This window comes from Suricata suricatta, chromosome 13 (assembly GCF_006229205.1).
Source record: "Suricata suricatta isolate VVHF042 chromosome 13, meerkat_22Aug2017_6uvM2_HiC, whole genome shotgun sequence".
Lineage (NCBI taxonomy): Eukaryota > Metazoa > Chordata > Mammalia > Carnivora > Herpestidae > Suricata > Suricata suricatta.
Window position 1 is genome coordinate 26,616,033 of NC_043712.1, and position 21,653 is coordinate 26,637,685.

At 44.4% G+C, this 21,653-nt stretch overlaps 1 protein-coding gene and 1 non-coding gene across 2 annotated transcripts in view; both read left to right on the plus strand.

Annotated features, from left to right (window-relative positions):
• Window positions 1-1,949: 1,949 nt before the first annotated feature.
• The window catches only part of ABCA1 (ATP binding cassette subfamily A member 1), a 128,189-nt gene continuing 108,485 nt past the window's right edge, over window positions 1,950-21,653 (plus strand). Inside the window, exons 1-2 of the mRNA XM_029919638.1 lie at window positions 1,950-2,187; window positions 20,339-20,501. Coding sequence (XP_029775498.1) covers window positions 20,436-20,501 — 66 coding nt within the window. The 5' untranslated portion in view covers window positions 1,950-2,187; window positions 20,339-20,435. The remainder of the gene's footprint in view (window positions 2,188-20,338; window positions 20,502-21,653) is intronic.
• Window positions 18,204-18,305, plus strand: LOC115277153. Its single transcript, XR_003902259.1, has one exon. It is a non-coding gene; the product is annotated as a U6 spliceosomal RNA (small nuclear RNA).

Here is a 21,653-nt window from a genome sequence, read left to right on the forward strand (position 1 = left end):
GAATCATAGCCTTCAAAATTCCAAACAATGATTTTGGTGGTGGGATTTTAAGCACAGTGATAAGTGGGTGGAGGGTGGGGGGTGAGGCAGGAAATGGACAGTCAGGGAGACCTAATCACTCCCCTGATCATACTTGGACTGGTATCACCTCCTCCAGGAGTTTTCCTTGATATCTAGGGGATCAGAGAGATTATTTTTAATTCTTTGTGAAACACGGAGTTTTACAAGTTTGGCATTGGGAAAAACTTTATAGGCCATGGCTGGTATCTGAAAACGACATTAACAGTCAGCTAATAACACCCTCTTTGTTTACAGTGCCATTCTTTCAAGGAGGTCAAATGAACAAACTTCACTTTCAGAAAACTCCTGTGAGGCAGGGAGAGCATGCATATTCTCTTTATTTTTCAGATGAAGAAATGGAGTTGCACATCACGTGGTCAAGCCAAATTTGACCCAAGAACCCAGTCTCTTAACCAGGGTTATCCCTTGAACTGAGGCAAGATGCTCCTGGGACCTGGGCTTCAGAAGGCGTGGCTCTGGCCCCTCTCAAAACTTCAGCCCTTCCTAAAGGATGAGCAGTCCATGAGGCCAAGGTATCCATGCCACCAGAGTTATGAGTACCTGGGACCCAAGAATTCCTCGCCATAGGGCCCCTAAGTGCTCTTCCAGGGCCTACGTGGGCCTCCTCACTGGATCTGTTCTGTGTCAACAGAACCACTGGTGTGTGCACCTGCCCAAGTTGTGGCCCTGACTATAGCGTAGTGTGGTGTAGTGTGGAGGGGGCTTGTGCAGCTGAGGTTCACGTGCACACACTAAAGGTTCTTCCGGAATACGACAGAGCTGGGGGTGGGGAAGAGCAGGGGCTTCGGGGTCTCCTATCCCACTCTACCACATTCTTGCCCAAATTCAGGTCCAACTCTGAGGACTCTGAATGTAAACCTGTCCTTCCAGGCTGCTTCCAGGTAGGAGACTTATTTTACAGTTTTTTGGGTTGATTTATGACTTAAATATGTAGACAAAGTATGTGGGCCTCCATTTGTACTCTTGCCTCTGTCCGCCAGATGTTATGGGTGGTCTTACTTCTGTCAAAGCAGAAGCTATAGGAGGAAGTTGAACTGGAATGTTCACCCAATTGTGATTCTTTGGCTGCACTTTGCAAATCTGTGGAGGCCAAAATACAAGTCCTGTGTATTGATCACTGGGACTCTGACCACTATAATGAAAATAAAAAGGGGACTGGATCACATTGTTCTTCCCACCCGCTTCCCCTCTGGCGCCTCCCACCTCCCCTAGGTTTCGGTAGTGAAAGAGCAAGAGGCTTTTCACTCGCCCAACCGGGGACCTGGGAGGCGCTGGCAGGGAATCCCAAAGGCAATAAATAAGTCGCCTACTGAATACCAAAGTCAGGGTTTGTGGTGGAAAACAAAACACTGCTAATTATCCAGAGGACTGTCCATCTTCTCCCACACCCTGGCCATTTGAAAGGAAAGGCTATGGGATGGTGTCCTGAGGGGTTGCAGCCCCCAATCCCTCGGACTGGGTAAAGTAACAAAGGAAAAAAAAATGCTGAAAGCCGGAGTTTAGAGGAAGCTATTTCCACTAGTGCTATTGGCTGCTGGGAACTTGGAGGAGACAATCTCTGGCTCAGCCCCAGGGCCCATGGTTCCCCCTCGTCCTAGGCTGGCAGGCCAGGACGAGGCAGGGGGCGCCCACCCAGGACCTACGAAGCCCGCAGCACCCCCCACCTCCCGCCTTCGGCCCCGAGGCGTGCCCGGAGCCACGGGACGTTGCCCGTTTAAGGGGCGGGGCGCGGCTCCACGTGCTTTCTGCTGAGTGACTGAACTACATAAACAGAGGCCGGGGAAGGGGGCGGGGAAGGAGGGAGAGAACAGGCTTTGACCGATAGTAACCCTGGCGCTCGGCGCAGCCGAATCTATAAAAGGAACTAGTCGCGGCAAAACTCCGGTAATACCGAGGGAGAGTGAGTGGGGCCAGGACCCGCCGAGCCCAGCGGACACCTCTTTCCTCTGGCACTGGTGGGCAGGGCAGGGGGCACCGCTGGACCGGCGCTGCCAGAAACAATTTCTCGGGGCGCTTTGCTCCTGTTTTTACCCCCGCCCTTCCCCTTCTCCGGAAGGGTTTTCCAAGGGGTAGGGGGAAAGACGCACACACAAAAGTGGAAAGCAGGTAAGAGGTTCTCCAGTGACTTGGGCATTATTATTTTCTTTCGGGGCCGCAGAGGCTCTGGAGGCGCAGGGTTTCGGGGACCAGTCTGAATCCCCACCTCTTGCAGCCCAAATGGGGCGGGGGCGGCATAAATGGAGAGGACGATCCTAGGACAAGCTCTGGCGACCCAAAGACGCGGCGCAACCGCGTTTGGGGCTCGCCGGGCGGTGAAGCCCGGGAAGCATCTCTGGGCGTGAAGAGCCAGGCGCAGTACCGCGGGCGCAGCGGGATGGGGGGTTCAGGTTCGGCCGGGGGCGCCGCTGCTGGAGCGGGGGCCTGGGAGGAGGAGAGTGGCAGTCTCAGCACCGAGCGCTTCTCTTTGTTCGGAAGAGCTGGAGCCGGCTGGAAACCCCTCGGGCTGTGGGTCGGCCGGCGCCCACTGGGACAAATGCCTGCACTGAGTCCCCGCTCGGTTCTTGAAGGCTGGTCTGAGTTGGGCTCTGATCAGGGGATCCGCCCCGTGCGCCCCCGGATTGGAGCGGCGCGTTTTTGTTCCCCCGAGAACTTGACTGGGTGGTGTCCCAAACAGGGTCTGTAGCGCTACTGATCACTTGCGGCCTCGGGGGCTTTGTTTGACCCGGGGGTCCTGCCTCTGGTCTCCGGTGTGCGCGCCCCAGCTGGTGTGCCTGGCTCAGCTGGGGCTGGGGGACGCGTTTTTGTTTTTGTTTTTTGATTTTTGTTTTAACTCGAAAGACTTAAAAGAAGAGCCGGAGGAAACCTGGAGCTGATGTGCCCATTCCCCCCGCCCCCATCCTTCCTGCCCTTTGCCGCTCAGTCTCCCGGGGCAGCCTCAGGCAGGGCACGGATGGGGAAGCTGCGGCGAGATGGAGCCGCGAAATGACCGGGAGTAACCCCGGCGGGCGGCGCAGAACTCAAAGCTGCGCGGCGGGGCGGGCTCCGCGGTGGGGGAGGGAGGGCTCAGCTCGCGCCGCCCGTGGCCGGGGTGGGGGGGGGATGGCCCGCAGCGCCTCCTGGCCGAGTGGCCTGGGAATCGACCCCTTTGGTGGGAGGGGGCTCGGGCTCCACAAAGCCTTGTCGTTTGTTGGTGCCGACTGAGATCCGGTGAAGACGGGTGATTGCAGCCTGGAAGGAAGCCCGGGAGAGCAGGCGAAAAAGGCTGTCTGGTCGTTTTTTTCTTTTCTTTTCTTTTCTATCTTCTTCTTTTATTTACTTTTTTTTTTTTAATCAGAATGTTTCCCGATTCCCAGTCCTTTGTTACGTGAGAAGAGTCTTGGCATGGGTCAGTTTCACGGTTGTGTGTGTGTCTCTCTCAGCATTTATCATATAGAATGAAATAAACAAGGCGTGTATGTGTGTGTGTGTTTGTGAGATAGAGAGCGAGAGAGAGCGAGCGAGAGAGCGAGAAGCGTCTCGCACTGGAAGTAATTGGCTCTGGTCTTTTGCAGCATTGATACCGTCAGCTTTTAAATCCCTGTTATTTAGTGACACCTCACAAAGTGAGTGGTATATACATTCATATAAAAGGACACATTTGGTATTTTAAAACAGTTCCTTCGTGGTGAAAATCAGCAAGTCACTTAAAAAAATTTTTTTTAACGTGTATTTATTTTTGAGAGAGACACAGAGTGTGAGCGGGGGAGGGTCGGAGAGAGAGAGACACAGAATCAGAAGCAGGCTCCAGGCTCTGAGCTGTCAGCACAGAGACTGATGTGGGGCTTGCACCCAGGAACCATGAGATCATGACCTGAGCTGAAGTCGGCTGCCCAACCAACTGAGCCACCCAGGCGCCCCAGCATGTCATTTTGTAAGGCCCAATCTTCCTCCCCCTACCCTAAAGAACACCTTACAAAATTTTCCAAGTTCAAAAGCAGTTTTATTGGTCGTTTTAACAGTGGTTTGGGATCCAAACCCAAGTTTTGATTTTCTTTTCAGACAGAGCTTAAGTCCCTCATTTCTCATTCCCCTTTTATTTCAGTCCATTTTTCCCGTACCTACCACAGAAATATGGAGGCTTTCTGTTGTTTGAAGCATTCCCTTGAGATACTTTTCCCAAATCAAAGAAAGTGTGAAAGCATGGAGAATGTCCTGGAGTAGAACCTCTTCAGATAGTATAATAATTTATAAGTACAAAGTTTCTGTGGTCAGCCTGTTCCCTAACTGCTCCTATAAAGCAAATAATTCATGATAGTCTTAAAAAACTGTTGGTCACACAGAGCAAATTCGTATCTACTTGAAAATAAGCAGTAGAATCAGGGTGACCATGCTTAATGATGACCACAGTCTATTTAAAGGACAAGAATTGCTATTCTAGTAAGAGTATCCCTTGCAAGGACAAGCCTTGTGTTCTAGAATGACATGTCTCGATTTTGAAGGGGTTACCTGTGATATGTGTGTCTGCCCTCCTCCTGAGCCCTTGAGATCTTAGCTCATAAATATTTCAGTTTACATCGAAGTAGAGGCCTGTGATGGATGCGTCTTTGACTTAGGGCATATTTACAGTTCATGTGAGACAGTGGTCAATCTAGGACTGCAAAACGGTCGTTAAGGCTTTGCTGTTTTCAACCTCTGCTCTAGGAAGTCTCCGTGCTTACATTATTAAAAATGAATGAAACTCAGCAACAGTTTTTTTAAAAATTATCTTCTGCAGGCATTTACTTTATATGGGGAGAAGTTAGAATATTTTTCCATCAAAAAAAATTCTTTTTAGGGTTCTATCCTCCCATGAACCAAGTTACTTCACTATGTTCATAGTGATTCCAAATTGTTATATCTTTGCTACTCCAGTTTTTAGCTCCTAAAGTAATTAAGCAGACATTACCTTAGACTCTTTAATTATGAATGTTTTGGATATCTAGAAATTACCGGTAGACCTGTGGTTTTGCATTTCTAAAATTACTCTCAAATCCAAATGCATTTTTATTTACTGTCTGGATGTTAAAGAAATAATGCAAGTAAAATGCTCTTTATGGCCATTATTCCAGCATTGTTTTAAATGATCTCTCTGAAAATTTGTTTTATTTAACTATTCTGGGAGAGGGTCTACACGAAAAACTGAGACCCTCTTCATATTTGCATGTGGGAATCATCATAAATGCCAGAGTTATTGCAATGTTATTTCATAGGCACTATTAAAAAGCACCGTGTGCCAAGCACTATTCCAAATGCTTGTCAAATACTAATTGAATCTCTGCAACAAACCCATTTATCATCTCTAGTTTGCAAATTGAGAAACTGAAAGTTTAACTAACTTGTCCCTGCCACACATCCTCCAAGTGGTAAGACTAAGATTTGAGCCCCGCCAGTGAACCCCGGAGCACTTTAGCTCCCACACTAATAAGCATTGAGGTGGTACAGTTTCAGCTCCGTGCGCAGGGGACTCTGACGATGCTCGGTGTCTATGGTATGTTCATCTGCTACAGTCCTTATCAGAATCCACAGCCTGGATCATATTGCCCTTGTTGCTGTGAGTGGGCCAACCAAATTCTCCTCAGGTTAGGACCTTGGTTACATAGGGATTGCAACACCGTGGAAAGAGCCAACAGTAAAATTAACTGTGATTCTTTTCTTCATTTTTAAATGAAAATTTTACTGTTGTTTCAGTCAGATATTTGTGAGTAGGTCTACGATGTCAAAACGTTTTTCTGTGTAATACATCTAAAATGAAATGGCGGAGTATTTGGCTGTAAAAGTATAAGGACCAAAAGACAAAGGCAAGAGAATGATTTGTTTAGCTGTTAATTTTAACTTCGGTGAATTTTTTTCTTCTTTCGGTTAGAAAACAATACAGTTTCTGCTTGTTCTATCTTAATTATGTTGCGGGCCTTTTGAAATAATGCTGTTTTTTAGTTACTGCCATGACTGTCTAGGAACCAAATTTAGCCTTTTCGTGAGGCATCCTTCTCAGAAAGTAAATACAATTTCAAAGTTGGCTTTATGAAAGTAGGATGGGAAACTGGTTTTCCTATTAAATTATTACAGCAAATTAGAAATCAATTGTTTGAAAATATTTCTGCTTTGTTAGAAACAGTTTCACTTACTGACTTACTATATGCTGGATGTTGTTTTAAGCATTTTACATGATGTTTCCGTTTTCATGAGCAGCACACGACATGGATACTATTATTATCTGCCTTTTACAGATGGGGAAACTGAGATACAGACAGGCTAAGGAGCCTGATCACGGAGTTGTAAGTAGTGAAACTGAGGTTGTATCTCGGGCAGTTTAGTTTCCATGAATTTACCATTATCAGGGTTGAACTTTGTCAAAATATCCAAGTTTTGACAAAAGAAGTGCTAGCACAAGGCAAAGAGTAAATCCTTTTCATTTGGATATTTTTACCTAAAAATAGTTCCCTGGATAGACAACCAGCAGCATACATGTTGTTAGGAGAGGTACATTTAGAAATATTTGAAGTCATAGAATGAAAATCTCCTGTGTAAAATTGTTTTCAGATAGAGCTTTCCGTTACTCTGCATTCCGTTGAGACAATAAACTATATTAAAGCAAAGAACGTTTATGCGAACAGCAAATGCCAGGTGCATCACACGTGGTTCCTGGAACAAAATAAAGTTTGAAATCCTGTCTTTTTCCATTTTGGAAACTCACTTTCAGACCTGGTTGGAATGCTATCCCTCTCCTGAACTCCTGGATTCTCTCTCTCTTCCCTGCTAACACTGAGTGACAATTGTCCCCTTCTTTTTTAGTCCCATAAGATTGGATTACTGCACTATTTATGTCATGCATTTAATTGCTTTTTGGTCACAGTTAACATATATTTGTATTCCTCTTGAGGGTATGGTTCTCCTCAAGGAGGTCTTTGATTCATTCTCCCAGTCCTTAATTCAACCCCCTTGATATGAAAGGGGTTCAGTAAAAGCTGACTTGAACAAATCAAAGAGAACAGGAAACTAATTTTTGTTTGCTAGATTCTAAAAGCAAATTACAATGATGGGATAATCACAGAAAGCCTTAGAAGTAGGACAAGGATATGTGAAGTTTTTGTAGTTAAGGTTAGGTTTGTGATAAAGACTGAGAAATTTTAGTATGTAGTCAATTTAGGCCAGCTCACTTTTTGTAGAACAAACAATTGTGATTCCATTCAGTTTCATTGTTCTTAAGCTTATTTATTTATTTTGAGAAAGAGTGAGAGTGAGTGAGCAGGAGAGGGGCAGAGAGAGAGGGAGAGACAGAATCCCAAGCAGTCCCACGAACCATGGGATCATGACCTGAGCAGAGATCAAAAGTGGAATGCTTAACTGACTGAGCCATAAGGGGCCCAATCAGTTTCATTTTTTTTTTTTTTGAGGCAGCTGTGATTTGAGAAAAATGCTATCATCTGTGACTTTTCACTTTAAAGTACTTTGATTTGCACATTAATTAATTTTTTTAAAATAAAAATGAGATAATTTCCTAATTTAGAATTTGAATACTTTTAAAAAACCAAAATAACCTTGTATGCTTAGACTCTATTCTTTATTTATTCTGTGTGTGTGTGTGTGTGCGTGCACAGCATTTTGTTTAATACTTGCAGCATTTTCTATGCCAAATCCAACTTCCAAGAAGCATTTGGAAGCCAGAGCATTTTATCTGGCTAGTCTTGAAGTCCAGATGTTTTATGATAACTGGTATTTAGTATGGGAGAGTTCCCAGAAGGAATTTTATATGCATAACCAATATCAGAGGTCATCACTTATTGAGAGAATTTTTAAAAATATTTATTTATTTTGCATTAAAATTTTTTTAACATATATTTATTTTTGAGAGACAGAAAGAGGCTGTGATCATTTTTAAAAATGTTTTTATTTTTGCGAGACAGAGACAGAGCACGAGAGGGGGAGGGGCAGAGAAAGAAGGAGACACAGAATCTGAAGCAGGCTGCAGCCTCTGAGTGTCAGCACAGAACCTGACATGGGGTTCGAACTCATGAACAGCAAGATAATGACCTGAGCCCAAGTCAGAGGCTTAATTGACTGAGCCACCCATGTGCCCCTATTGGGAGAGGATTTTTAATGATTTCGATTATGTGATGAAATCAATGGATTCTCTCTTCAGAACAAAAATACATAGACATGTACACTCCCAAGTTATGTGTAATTACATATAATTTTGCATATAATTATATTTCTTACGTGTAAGTTCAAAAATCATGGCTGTTTAGTGGATTTCTGAACTTATATGTAAAAAATATAATGACTTAGGGCAAGTCATTTTACTTTTCCAAGATTTAGGTTCCTGCTTTACAAAATGAAAGAGGAGGAACGCATGACTTTTAAAGAGCCCTTCACGTGTTTACATCCTCCAGCTCTCAGCTTGTGTAACTCTTCCCACAGTCAGGGAAATATTGATGTTGTCCCATTTTTCAGATGCTATACCTGATACTGAGAGTAAATAAGTCGTTCACAGTTCACACGTTTCACTAATGGCAACATGGCAACCAACCCTAGGGATTCAAACTGAAGTGTGATACCCAAGCCCCAAGCAGTTCTCCTAGATACGGATCTTCTGCTCCAACCTCATCATCAAGACTTGTTTTCTGTTCTGTAGCTCAAAGTGGTATAGTTACTTGCCTGGATTTACCCCCTAGGGATCATTACCTGGAAATTAAACTTGGCCCCTTTGTTTTAATCCAGACTTTTTGCTACTGTACCAGAGTCCTTTTAGGTGAGAAGAAAAGTATGTCTATAAAAGTCTGTCCTTTTCAGTTTAAAATGGACACCGACTCTTTGAAAATTGGACTGGCCTCATTTATTTATTGTCTGTTGGTCAAATTTGAATCTTAAGGAGTTTTTCAGCTGTATTTTCTCTCTCTCAAATTAGAATTGCTCCTTGGTTGTAGGTTTGAATAGGAAGGAAATCCCCACAGCAGTCCTGAAGGTTGAGTCTTTTCTGGGGTCTGTTTCCTTTATGCAAAAGTACAAAACCCTGTGCTAATTTTGGCCAGTTCAGATTAATTGTGATTCAAGGCAGAGTGGTGTTTTGTTTTGTTTTTTAACTCTAACGATTGTGTTTATTGTAGTAGGGACCTTGGGTTCTAGAAAAAAGAAAGCTTTTGGTCAAGTTATATTTATTCAGTTGTCCAGTTCTCTTGCGGGATTTGCAAAGTTAGTGGCATCAGTGCCATTTTCCAGTTTCCAACTCCAGTCACATTTCACATGATCACAGCGTGCCTTTCTCTTCCGAAGAGCAAATGGAGGGTTGTCTGATAGTTGGTTCCAAAGGCCTTTTTTAAGGGGAGTGCATGTGCTCCGGTCGGCTCCAGAGACCAACCAGACACAACGTCCTTAGGCCGAGCTCCAGCTGGGGACTCTGGTGCTCCCCTGATGTAGATACTTAGCACATGGCTGCCTGGGAGATTGGATTTTGCAGATCTTTAAATGCCACTATAAAATCACTGTTGAAAAAAGAAGGTTAGCAGGAGTTCCACTCAGGAGTTTCTCTTTTCTTTTCTTTTATTTTCTTTTCTTTTCTGTACTTTTTAATCTGGCATACAAAATGTTGGATTTGTGGAAATCTTGATGACAGCGCTTTCTAGAAGGAATACTCAGAATCATAATAATATCGGAATAACACAGATCCGTTTCCTCTGAGAAGATCCTCCCAGACCTCAAAAACTGGAGTTCATGTTGCCAGTGTTAAAAAAAAAGGCTTACATCCTTCAGTTTTTGTTTTTCACAGTCACAAGTGTGTGGATTTAAACTTGTGATCTTATTCCTCTTTCTTCTTTTAATTTAGCAAAAGCAGCCAGGAACATGGTTTGTTTTGGTTATTATAGAGGAGTTCGTTGTAAAGTTGGGGTGGAGCTTAGACCTTGGATCTCTCTGCCTGTCCGGGAAGCCCGACTCAATTCTTACCTAGTTACCGGGTCCTTGCTGGGCTGTAGAAGCAGAAGCATCTCAGACACGGGACACTAGCCCACACCACCTCAAGAGCTGGCTGGTGAAAGAAGGTGTTCTGGATAAAGACTGCTGGGGTTCGGTCACATAGTCAGAGAGCTAGAACTGGACAAGAGCCTGGGATTAGATAACTTGCTTTGGCAAACTTCGAGAGAATAGAGTATTGAGGTGGACAAATTTTATTCAGGTATCACTATGCTTTGTTGACTGAGTTTTTGACTTGAGCCTATGTGTTTAGAGTTCAAGAGTCTTGACCAGTGCTGACAGTCTTGTGGTATTTAGGGTTGAGCCCCTAGGGGAGGTATGCTTATAGGTAGCATGCTTACAGGGGTTCTAGAGGCTGTCTGGCAAATTACGGATTCTCCTACGCTCCTTTTTCATGAAGTCAATGAAAACGAATGTCCTTCCCAACGAATTAGAGTGGCTTTGAGGACAACCAATTTAAATGCACTCCAGCTTGAACTTGAGTTTCTTTGAGCACAGCTGGAAATTTTGTCATGCTTTTAGGCTATATGAACCTTTACTTTCAATGAAACTTCTGATTTGTTACCTGCTTTAACTATTTTCTCTCATTCCTGAGCTCTGACTTCAGAAGTCTTCATTCCACAAACGTTTATAGAGTCTTCCTGGGCACTGGGCTCAGTATGGCAGAGGATAAGATGTTGAGACACAGTCGCTTGCTGCACATAGCTTACGGTTTAGCAGGGACCGCCTGATAAGTCAGTAGCCTGGAGAAGATTGTGGGGAGAGCTGAGAAGATGGAGAAAGTACAAGGCCCAGGTGGCAAACAGCTAGTTGATATAGAGGCTGGAGGAAGTGTGGTGGGAGACTGAGCCAGGTGCTGAAGACCTGGAGGAAGTGGCAGTGTGCTTGCGTATAGGAGCTGCCTGCCCAGAGGATGGAGAGAATAACTGTAAGTGAGTTGGGGGCGGGGGCTCCCAGAAGAGGATTTTGTGGTAAAACAATGCCAGAAGTGGCACCAGGATATCAGGGTCACTCCTTTAACATCTTCCACTGAGCTGGGCACTGGGGAGAGCTCCAGTTTGTTCTGGAAAGGCCTTTGGGAGAAAGAGTACCTGTGGACAAAGAAGAGAGAAGAGAGATTCCTTTAATTGCCCACTTCGTGCCCCCTCCCTTGATGAATGTTTCACCCTGTGAAGTCAGCAGCACTAATCATTATAATAGCTACCATTTACTGGACACTTACTTTGTTCCGGGAACTGACTTAATGTTTTGTATACATTATTAGTTCTATTTTCTGGAGAGGATACAAGGGCTCCGAATCCCTAGGGTCCCAGTGCTGGTGAGGAGCAGAGTCAGGCTTCCAACCCAGTTTTCTCTGACTCTAAAACCACCCTGCTTTCTACTGGACTAGCTAATTTAAGGAAATAAAAGAGCGGAGGATGTTTAGGGAGAGCTTGCTGTATAGAAGCATAAGCCCAAAGGAAGGGGAAGGCAGTGAAAGGATTTGGGTTTGTCCCCAAGTCCTTTGAGCACTTCTATAAAAATAAACCCTTTAGGCTAGGAGAAGCTTGGACATCTGAAGATGTTGACCCTTCAAGGATGTGAGCCAAACAAAATGGTTTTTGCTGACACAGTCACTAGCCTTTTATCCTAACATTCTCTTGGGAAACCCTCCTGCAACAACAGGGAACACGATAGTCAAGTTTTTCTGCAAATAAATGATTGATTGCTCACGGAGACTTGCTTCCTTGTGTTTCTATAGCTCAAGGTGTTTCTGACTTCAATACTTTCTTCCCTGCAGGCCCTTCTTATTTTGGTATTATAATGGTGGTTGAAAAAAAATTTTTTTTTCTATGATACATAGTTTTGACAGGTTGATTTCTTTTCAACAAGCCAGGTACCCCTACCAGAGAAAAAGCAAATAGTTGTATTGTTTGCTGAAATCCTCCTGTGAAGGTTCCCCTGTGTTTGTTTAATGGAAATCAGCAGGGGGAAAGGGCTGTCTCTAACATTTTGTTAGAACTTCGCTAAAATTCTCCAACAATGGAATAAGAACTTGGGTACAGGACGGATTTGCCTTTGGAAACTGTGGTTCTTCACAGTTTTAGAAGTCCTGAGACTGTATTAGATGGTAGCAACTGCAATGTTGAGTGATAAACCGCATCTTTGGCTGTTCAAATATCAGTGACATGATAGAAATAGATTTAAACCTTGTGAGTCCCCTTTAAAATAGAATTGTTGACAGCAGGAGGGATAATGCTTCTCCAGGGCTAGTTACAAATTTGACAGAATTCGGGGCTCTCTTCTTTCAGTTTTTATGTATTGATTTCATAGACTTCATTTTGAAAAGTAGCTATTAGCAAATACTTTTGTCCAGGAAATTGAATCTGTATTACTCTATAAACTAACTGTTAGTAATAATCAGGTAAGTATGATATATTTGGTACTTAAAAAAAGTGTCCTAGAGTCACATATTGTTGGAATTGATGAAATTCATTGGATTTACATTTAAAAATGGATATTGTGATAGCAGAGCCTCTTCTATGATGATAGAAACCTAGAATCATGGAATGGCCTCCTTTTATCCTTGACTATTTACCTTGGAGGATTTCTTACATCTTTTTTGTCTTCACATTTGAGTATTAAAATATTTTGTTTGAGTAGGAACACAATCTCAGGAGTTGCCCAGTACCAGACCATGGCCTTTCTGCAGGTCGCTTAGGGCCTAATGGCAACTAAGAGCAGTTTCACCAAGTTTATGCCTCTATAGGATGGTTTGGAGATGTGGGGGCGGGGGGGTGGAATTTAGGTTTAGCAAGTGTGGCCTTAAGGATAGAGAGCTTGGGGGCACCTGGAGGCCAAGGAAGTGAAACTCAGACAGTCAAATGAACTTCAGGCTTTATAAGACTCCCCAGGGTCAGCAGAGAAGTCACAGTCCAAAGCCCTTCCTCCCACCTCAGCAGCTATGTTCTGTTTTCAGTCCTGGGTGCAGTGAGCCTGTTGCAGTCTGGTTTTCTGACTGTCAGTAATCTCATTAGCCTTTCCCCTGAATGGGGCTACTGATCCAGAGACAAATGCTCAGAGAGGCAATTAAAGAACAGACCTTTTCCAAAGCAAGCGTGCTCTGTTGGGCTCGTGGGTTTCATGCCCTAATTTTACAGGACCCTCCTCATCTCTCTGGAGACCAGACTCATATGTGGGGTCTTGCTCTTGTCTCAGCATCTCATGAATATGCAATCAGTTGAGCTCTAGTCCCAACTCATTTTCAATTCATATGTGATAGAGTTCAATCCTGCCTTAGATCTACCTGCTGTTTTGTAGGTTACTGACTAGCTGTTTATTGATACGTTTCATCAGGAGAGATGCTGAGATGCTGATAAGCTGTTGTTACAAATTTCAACTTCTGTCTAACTTGTGATAACCATGTAGACATTTGTCAACAAAGTAGAATGTATACTCTATCTCTCTCTCTATTTATATAAAGTTTGGAGAACTAGCTGTCTTTAAGACTGCTGTTTTGGAGAAATGAACACTAGTAGCTGACTGCATATTCTGAGTATATTTGGATAGAACTCATAAGAGAAATGTGTTCAGAAGAACAAACAGAATTGTATCGGGAATATGATAGTGGGGAAGAACATATAACAGTTGTTGAAAAAGTGACTTCTTGAGGCATGTGGGGGCCAGCTGTAACTCTAGGGCATGAGTCTGGTTAAGCCACTTATTCTTCGGGGGGCTCAGCTTCTCTCTAAAGTCAGGACAGGGGTGTAGAGGGAATGGGTCTCCGAAACTGCGTTGAACTTTCTGTCTGCTAGTGAGACAGCTGACTGGAGTACGGCCTTATGAGGGGCCAACTACTTTGCCACAGTAAGAAATGGTGGGGTGTGGTTCCTGCTTGGGGACGGCCCTGGTCTGGCACATGCCCGGGCTGAGGGGTCGACCCCCCACCACAGATGGAAGGTCAGCTCTCTAGGCCTGGCCTCACGTGCCCCCAGTGTTCTTGCCAGAAGGAAAAACACCAACCGACCCTTTGGTTACTGCAGAGACTGAGATTTCCTGGCACCAGTGCAAACATGTGCATTTTTTTCCCCTTATTACACATCCGTAGACAGATTTTATGCTTTAGAAGGGTAGAAGGCAGTCACGGGAGGTGGTTCCTGTTTTTCTTACGGCTTTGCCAAGTGGGAAGTAAACACTCCTACCTTGTCTTTTTAGCAGGACCACCTCTTTCTCTCTCCTCTCTTCTTTATATTTCTCATCTCTCTTTGAAACTTACATGTGAAGTGGGCCAGGGCCGAGTGTTTTGGTGAGGAAGGGGAGTGGGGGAGCAGCGAAGTGGGTGCGGACAGGGGCCTTATATTTTCCTCTTTGCACCAAGCTTCCCAGAAACCTGTAGTTTTATTCTTGTGCCGGCATCACTGAGTCTGACATTCCAGGTGTCACTTGGTGACCCTTTTGCAATTAGTGCACATCTCAGTGTCATTTCACTGTCCTAAAGGTGCTTCCTCAGAGAGGAGTTACCTCATCCCCCAATACTTTTTGTCCCCTTACTCTGCTGTATTTTTCTTCATTACTTCTACCTCCCATTGCCTTAACAACCCATTGCTATTTGTCTATCTTCCACCTCCTTCCTAGAAGTTCCACAAGAGCAGAACTTTGCCTCTTTTGTTCACTGCAGAATCTCCAATGTCTAGAACAGCATGTAATAGGCACTCAATAAGTAATTTTGTTGTGCCAATGGGACCCTTGCAGAATTCAGGCTTCCTTGTTTGTTGAATGACTATGCAGTAAACATTTTATCCACTATCACCTTGCTAGTGAATCACAATAATCAGACTTTACACTCTATACTTCTAAGGTCCTCCAAGGCACGAATAGACTTGTGGAGTATATCAATTATTATAATAGAAGGAAAGCGATTTGTGGGAGGATGGGGGGGTCAGGTTATTGATGTATAATTTACATAAAATTAATTTACCGTTTTTATTTTTGTATTTTTTAATATAATTTATTGTCAAATTGGCTTTTATTTACCCTTTTAAAGTGTACAGTTTAATGAGTTTTGATAAATGTATATAGCTGTGTAACCGCTACCACAGATCATGATACAGACTATCTTCCATCACTCAGTGTTCCTTCTGCGATGTTTTCAACCTCCACCATGACCACTGGCCACCACTGATCTGATTTCTGCCCTCATTACTTCACCTTTTCAGCAGGTCATATAAATGGAGTCAGAGAGCAGGCAGTGTCTTGTGTCTTGCTTATTTCCCTTAGCGTAAGGCTTTTGAGTTCATCCATGCTGTTGTATATTTCAGTTGTTTGTTCTTTGTTTATTGCCCAATAGTATTCCATTTTAATTTATCCATTAGCTGATGGACATTTGGATCGTTTTCAGTTTTGGCTATTCCCTACTAGGCTTCTGTAAGTATTTACCCACAAGTCTTTGTGTGAACTTATGTCCTCATATCTTTGAGTGAGTACCTAGCATGAGATGGCTTGGCTGTATCAAAAGTTTGTGTGTAACTTTACAAGAAATTGCCAAACTGTTTTTCAAAGTGTATGTTCTATTTTACCTTTGGGCCAACAGTGTGTGAGAGTTCTAGTTGTTCCACAGACTTGCCAGCACTTTAAATTTTTTAAAATTGTAATACTTCTAGCAAATGTGTATTTCACTGTGGTCTTAATTTGCATTTGTCTACAACTAATGATGTTGAGCATCTCTACTTATTTGAGAAGGTTATGCTTTAGCAGTCTGTTATATTCTCTGGATACTAATAATTTTATAATATTAGTGTTAGAGGTGAAAATTTCCTTTTTTTTTTTTTTAAGTTTATTTATTTTGAAAGAGCCAGCAGGGGAGAGGCAGAGAGCCAGGGAGAGAGAATCCCAAGCAGGCTGCACGCTGTCAGCGTGAAGCTGACATGGGGTTGATCTCAGGAACCATGAGATCCTGATCTGAGCCAAAACCCAGTTGGTTATTTAACCAGCAGAGCCGCCCAGATGCCTCAGAAGTGAAAATTTCTTTAAGAAAGTAGTTAAAGATTTGAAAAGTCACTTTCACTAGGTCCATACTGTATAAAAGGAGGTTAGGGTGTTGAAACTATGTTAAATTTAGGCAAAAGGTTGTGGTCCTCTTGATTGACTTGATGATGAGACCCGGAGAGAGAGAGAGAGCATGTAGGATTGGAACATGGAGATTGGCAGAAAGCCGATTTCATGGCTCCACTGGCCTTGGGACGGTTCACTCAGGCCTTCGCTAAACCTAGTGTTTGTGGGAAGTAGACCTAGATTTAATTACATTTTCCCAGATGCCCCAGGAGTCACCTGGGAAAGCTCAACCGTCCTTTGTGGCCATGGAGCGTGTGTTAGAAGTCTGCTGAAAATAGAGCTCCCTCTCTGGGGACAGTTTGCCAGAATCAGTTAATCAAGCTTGAGAAATCAGTTACCACAGGCCCAGGAATGCCACCACCCTTACCTTCTGAAACCCTATTTCTCTTGTCCATCTCTTAGTCAATTGGTTAAGCAAGCATTCCCTGACTGCTTATTGCATGCCGGGTACTACGGAAAACATCAGTGAAGAAGACGGAAATGGTCCCTGCGGACTGAGAATGAAGGAGAAATGCTTCAAGGGAAAGCAGGCAGCCCTGGGAGCACCCAGCAGGGGCTCCTAACCCAGGTGTCAGTATCAGGGAGGTCATCAGGATAGCGTCTTGGGCAAGTGGCTGCTACTTGGAGACCTACGGTTGAGGAGGAGTTAGCCAGGCAGATGGTGCTGGGAGAAAGGGTTTTTCTGGTCAGGGAACACACCAAGGAGGCCCGCCGACATTCAGAGCCTGTCACTAGTTTCTTCGGGGCATGGTTTAGGAGGTAGGGAGCCGTGTGAGAGGGGTGGGACTCATCAGGGAGACGTTTACACCACCACACAGACTGGACTTCCTCCTCAGGGCAGTGGGGAGCTGGCAGATGGCTCTAAGAGGGAATGGCATATTTGGATATATGGATTAATCAGATAACTGCCACTGCTCCCTGCTCAATGGATGGGAGGGGGACAAGACTGGAGGCAGGGAGACCAGCAAAGTGGCTGCCGTGGTCGCCCAGGAGTGGGATTGACAGAGAGGCCTATTGACTAGCGGTGACAGTGAAGTGGGACCTTTTCCAGCCAGTAACTGGAAATGTGCATAATGGGGCAGAAGCAAGTGTGCGACTGGCTTTGAAACATTGAGAAATCTAGTACATAGTACTGCTTTCTTTTTGGTTTTGGTTTGTTTGTTCAGTTCCTTGGAAAACTGATGTAGAAATGTCCCTTTGGCTTCAGTTACCTGTGCGGAGAGGGTTGGGCATTGCCAAACCCTTCTTTGTGGACAGAATTGCCCCAGCAATGATCACTGTGTTCTGAAGTGGGAAGAGGCATGGCCAGGGCCATGCCAACGTGGGTGAGGGATTTGGGGGAAGAAGCCTGCCTGCTTGCACCCGGCAAACCCAGAGCAGAACCTGCATTGCTGCTCTGGGCTACTTCTTGCCAATAACCTTCTCTGCATGTGTCTTGGAGGGTCACTGGGCTCAGAACCCATGTCTGGAGACCCAGAAACTCTCCTTTCAGGAAAATACTACCCAGAAAACCTCTCCATGGCCCCTCTCATCTCTTGAACACTCTACTGGGTGTGTCTTCTCTTTCTCTGAGATTTTCTACTGAAGTTTAGGGGACTCTCTGCCATGGTTTGGCGGTGGGGGTCTCCAACACTAGGCTATTCAGATTTCATCCTTCCTACTTGCCCCCTAGTACCTTTCCAGAAACCCACAATGGATGTGCTAGAAATAATGGAACAGAAATGAATGTTTGGAGAGGATAAAACCATTTCTCTGTTAGGAGGTACTGACAGAACAGAGAAAGATAAGTGGAGAGAAGGGAACTTATTTCTTTGGCACTTAAAATGTGCCATGTACCATGTCAGGAATTCATGTATATTATCTCATTTAATCCTTCAAATATCGTGCAAAGTAGGTACTGTCACCTGCATTTTTTTTTTTTATGAGGAAATTGATGCTCAGAAAGTATAAAGGCTTGGCCAAACGCACATAGTTGGGGAACTGGGGCTAATTCCTATTAGGGCTGTCTGCTGCTATGTTAGTTGTCCTTTTAAATCACAAACTTGTGTGCTTGCTTCGGCAGAATACATACTAAAATTGGAATGAAACAGAGATTCGCATGGGCTCTTCACAAGGATGACATGCAAATTCATGAAGCATTCCATATTACAAATGAATAAAAATAAATAAATAAATAACTTGTGTTCCAACCTTCTCATTGTTCCCTTGGGGATCTGAAAAAAATTTATGCAACTTCTAAATCAACTGAATGATTCCTAGACAGCAGCTTTTGCATGAGGAGAATCTAGCTAATTATTTATTTCAGTATTTCTGGACTGCAAGCCCTATCGTAGGCCACTTACAAGACAATTTGGGATGGCAGACATGTCTCACAGTGGCCTTCCGGCGCTCAGGGCCTGGGAGGTCTGTTGATATCTTTAAACAACAAATTGCAAACCGATGTAGTGCCAGTGTAAGTCTTCTTTTTGGAGTGAGAAATTTTGGGGGTCTGTGTCCTCGAGGTTTGCTGAGCTCATGATAAAGAAAAGAAATAGGGGCGCTTGGGTGGCTCAGTCGGTTAAGCATTTGTCTTTGGCTCAGGTCATGATCTCACAGTTTGTGAGTTCGAGCCCTGCGTTGGGCTCTGTGCTGACAGCTCAGAGCCTGGAGCCTGATTCAGATTCTGTGTCTTCCTCTCTCTCTGCTCCTCCCCTGCTAACACTCTGTCTCTATCTCAAAAATGAATAAACATTAAAAAAATTTTTTTAAAGAAAGAAAAGAAATAGGTCCTACAGCTTTAATATTTCAGAGTAATTCCTGATTTGTTGGATTGTCAATGACTGAATTAAAATACGTAATAGAAGGCTCATTCCTCTCAGTGTAAACTTTCTCCACTTTTTTCTTCATTGGAGGTTTTAAATGCAAGTCCTCATGAAGTGGGCAAGAAAAGGGTAAAATCCTGCTAGGGGTTGGCCTTTGCATTGAGATTTCCTTTGGACTCATCAATTTTTTTGTCCAGTACTTGGTTTTGTATCCATGAGTGGTCACTGCATTGGTTCTTTTTGCTCTTTGTTCCTCTGGCCTACTGTCCCCTCCCACCTCTACCCTACTAGGGGTCACAATGATAAACTGAGCTTTTTAGAAGTAAAGCCGGTTTCTGAGTTGTGGCAAGAGTTCATAACTGCGAAGTGCCAGCAGGACCTAGCTTTGACCTGTGTATCCCTCCGTTCTTCTTCCACTTTTCATTTTCTACCCCTTCCCCCACTTTAATTGTAGTTTGACTATTTGGGATTATCCCAGCATTCAGTAAATAACAGTTGTTGAGTGGGCAGCTGGGACACACAGAAGGTTGTATCTGCTGCTGAGACCCAGCCTTTCCCCCAGCAGGGTGAACTAGTCTTCCAAGGAGGTACCTGTGACGCCCGACAAGGAGGGGCTGGACCCTGAGTGCAGGTGCGGGTGGAATGGAGCCAGAGGGTACATATGTCTAGACAGTGTGAGATTGTTGGTCTCCGCCTGCCTCAGCTGACTTGTTTCTCCGTGGGATATTGTTTTCTTTCTACAGACGCACAGCGCTGGGATTGTCCTCGTCACCTGGGAGCCAGGTGTCGATGGCATTTCCTCGGTGTTTACTCACAGTCCTCTAAAATACACCATGGCTTTCCAGATTGGGAAACTGCTTTATTGATGGTGCTGTTTATCATTTGAAGGGCACAGCTGTGTGGCCAGATGAAACTGTAGTCTGTTGCGAATTTCAAGAAATAGCATAAATTACTCCAGGCTCGAGGCAAAATTTGTAAATGCTACTACCATTTTATGTGAAGGGAAGCATTTTTCTTAGAGAAGTGAGGCAGGTCTCTGGGATTCCAGTGTGCCATGTCCAACCTCAGGGTTTGGACCAACCATGATTGCTCACTTAAGTCTCTTGTCATAAGTGCATTTCTTCATTCCCAAATAGTCAATACCAGTGGAACCAAAATGATGAGGATTATAATGACCAGCTGCCAGGCTGTTGCCAGAAAACCTCGAGAATCCCTGTTTACAGGAGAAACCCCCCAGGTTGGGGACTTAGGACTTCCCGAAAGTAATTAGGACACCCATCTGGATTTTGAGGTCCCAGGTGAGGGAGTTGGCGCAACAGCCCCCACTGGCGTGTGGCTTTGCAGCAATAACTGATAGTGTTCTCTCCTGCTTTATCTTTCAGTTAATGACCAGCCACAGCGGCCCTGCTGTGAGCTGCCCGCTGCCTCCAGGAGCTCCTGAGCCGCGCACAGGTGGCTGTGGCTGCCAGCTGAGGAGACATGGCTTACTGGCCACAGCTGAGGTTGCTGCTGTGGAAGAACCTCACGTTCAGAAGAAGACAAACAGTAAGACTGGGGTTCTCCGGGGGGGGGGGGGGTTCTCCTCTGCTTTTCTTCATTGTTGTGAGTTGGGGATTGGAGAAGGGAGGAGAGGGAATCCTCTTGGTTTCTCAAGGTATAGAATGACTCTGGCCCTGGTGGGCACAAGTCCGAGTGGTCCTGACAGAGCCTTACTGCTTACCAGAAAGGGAAGAGTTGCGGCCAGGCAGAAATGTCAGCTGTAGTTTGAGCTAGTGCCCAGGCGAGAGTGCTGACCCCTGGAGTCTGGCATAGAATTGCCCTTGACCATCCCACTCTTTGCCTTTGCTGCAGCCCTGGGGGTCCCCTGGCTCTGAGCGCCTGAAGGGCCCCTGTATTTCTGGGAGGCGGGAACGAAGTGAGTTAAGAGCCCCGCTCTTAGAGAGATGCTGAATTTCTTAGAGTCAGTGTGGGCGCTCTCAGCTCTGACTGAAAACCTGGAGGAATGTAAAACTGAGAGTTGTTTGATTTCTATAGAGGGTTCTAAGCTGTTCACTTTCTGGTTGGGACACGAATTCTTTGCATAATCTTTGAGATCATCTTTAATGCTCAGGTGAATGGTGTTTTTACACTGAGGAGGGTAAAGGCTGTGAGGCATGGTGACCTCCCTGAAGCTCAGACATCAGCCCTTCGCTTGTCTGTCTCTGATGAGCACTCCTGACACCCCGTTTGTCTCCTGGGCTCAGCTGCACCCCTCTGTAGTTGGCTTCTCAGTCTGTTTCCTGCCCTGCCTTTTCTTCTGAGTTCGGAGCCTGAATCCCCACTGGGCTATCTTAACGAAGCTTAACATGCCTATAAGCAAAATGGTCATCTTTCTTAGACTCAAAGAGCTGTACGAGACCTTTGAGAGAATTGAATTAGTGTTTCTCAAACCGGAGTAAGGGTTGGACATTTTTTAAAAGAATAAAAATGTCAAGGTTCCCTTTGTATTCACGAGATTTCTTCTTTATTGTGATGTTACTTAAATGTGTACATATGTAAAACTAGATATAAACTCTGTACTTATAGACTGTTATATAGCCATATGACTCATACATACTTACAAATTAAATACAAACAAAATTGCAAAACCAATACAATTCAAATTAACATCATTAATGTAGTAAGACTGACACCAAAGTCTAAGTAGGAAGGTGAATA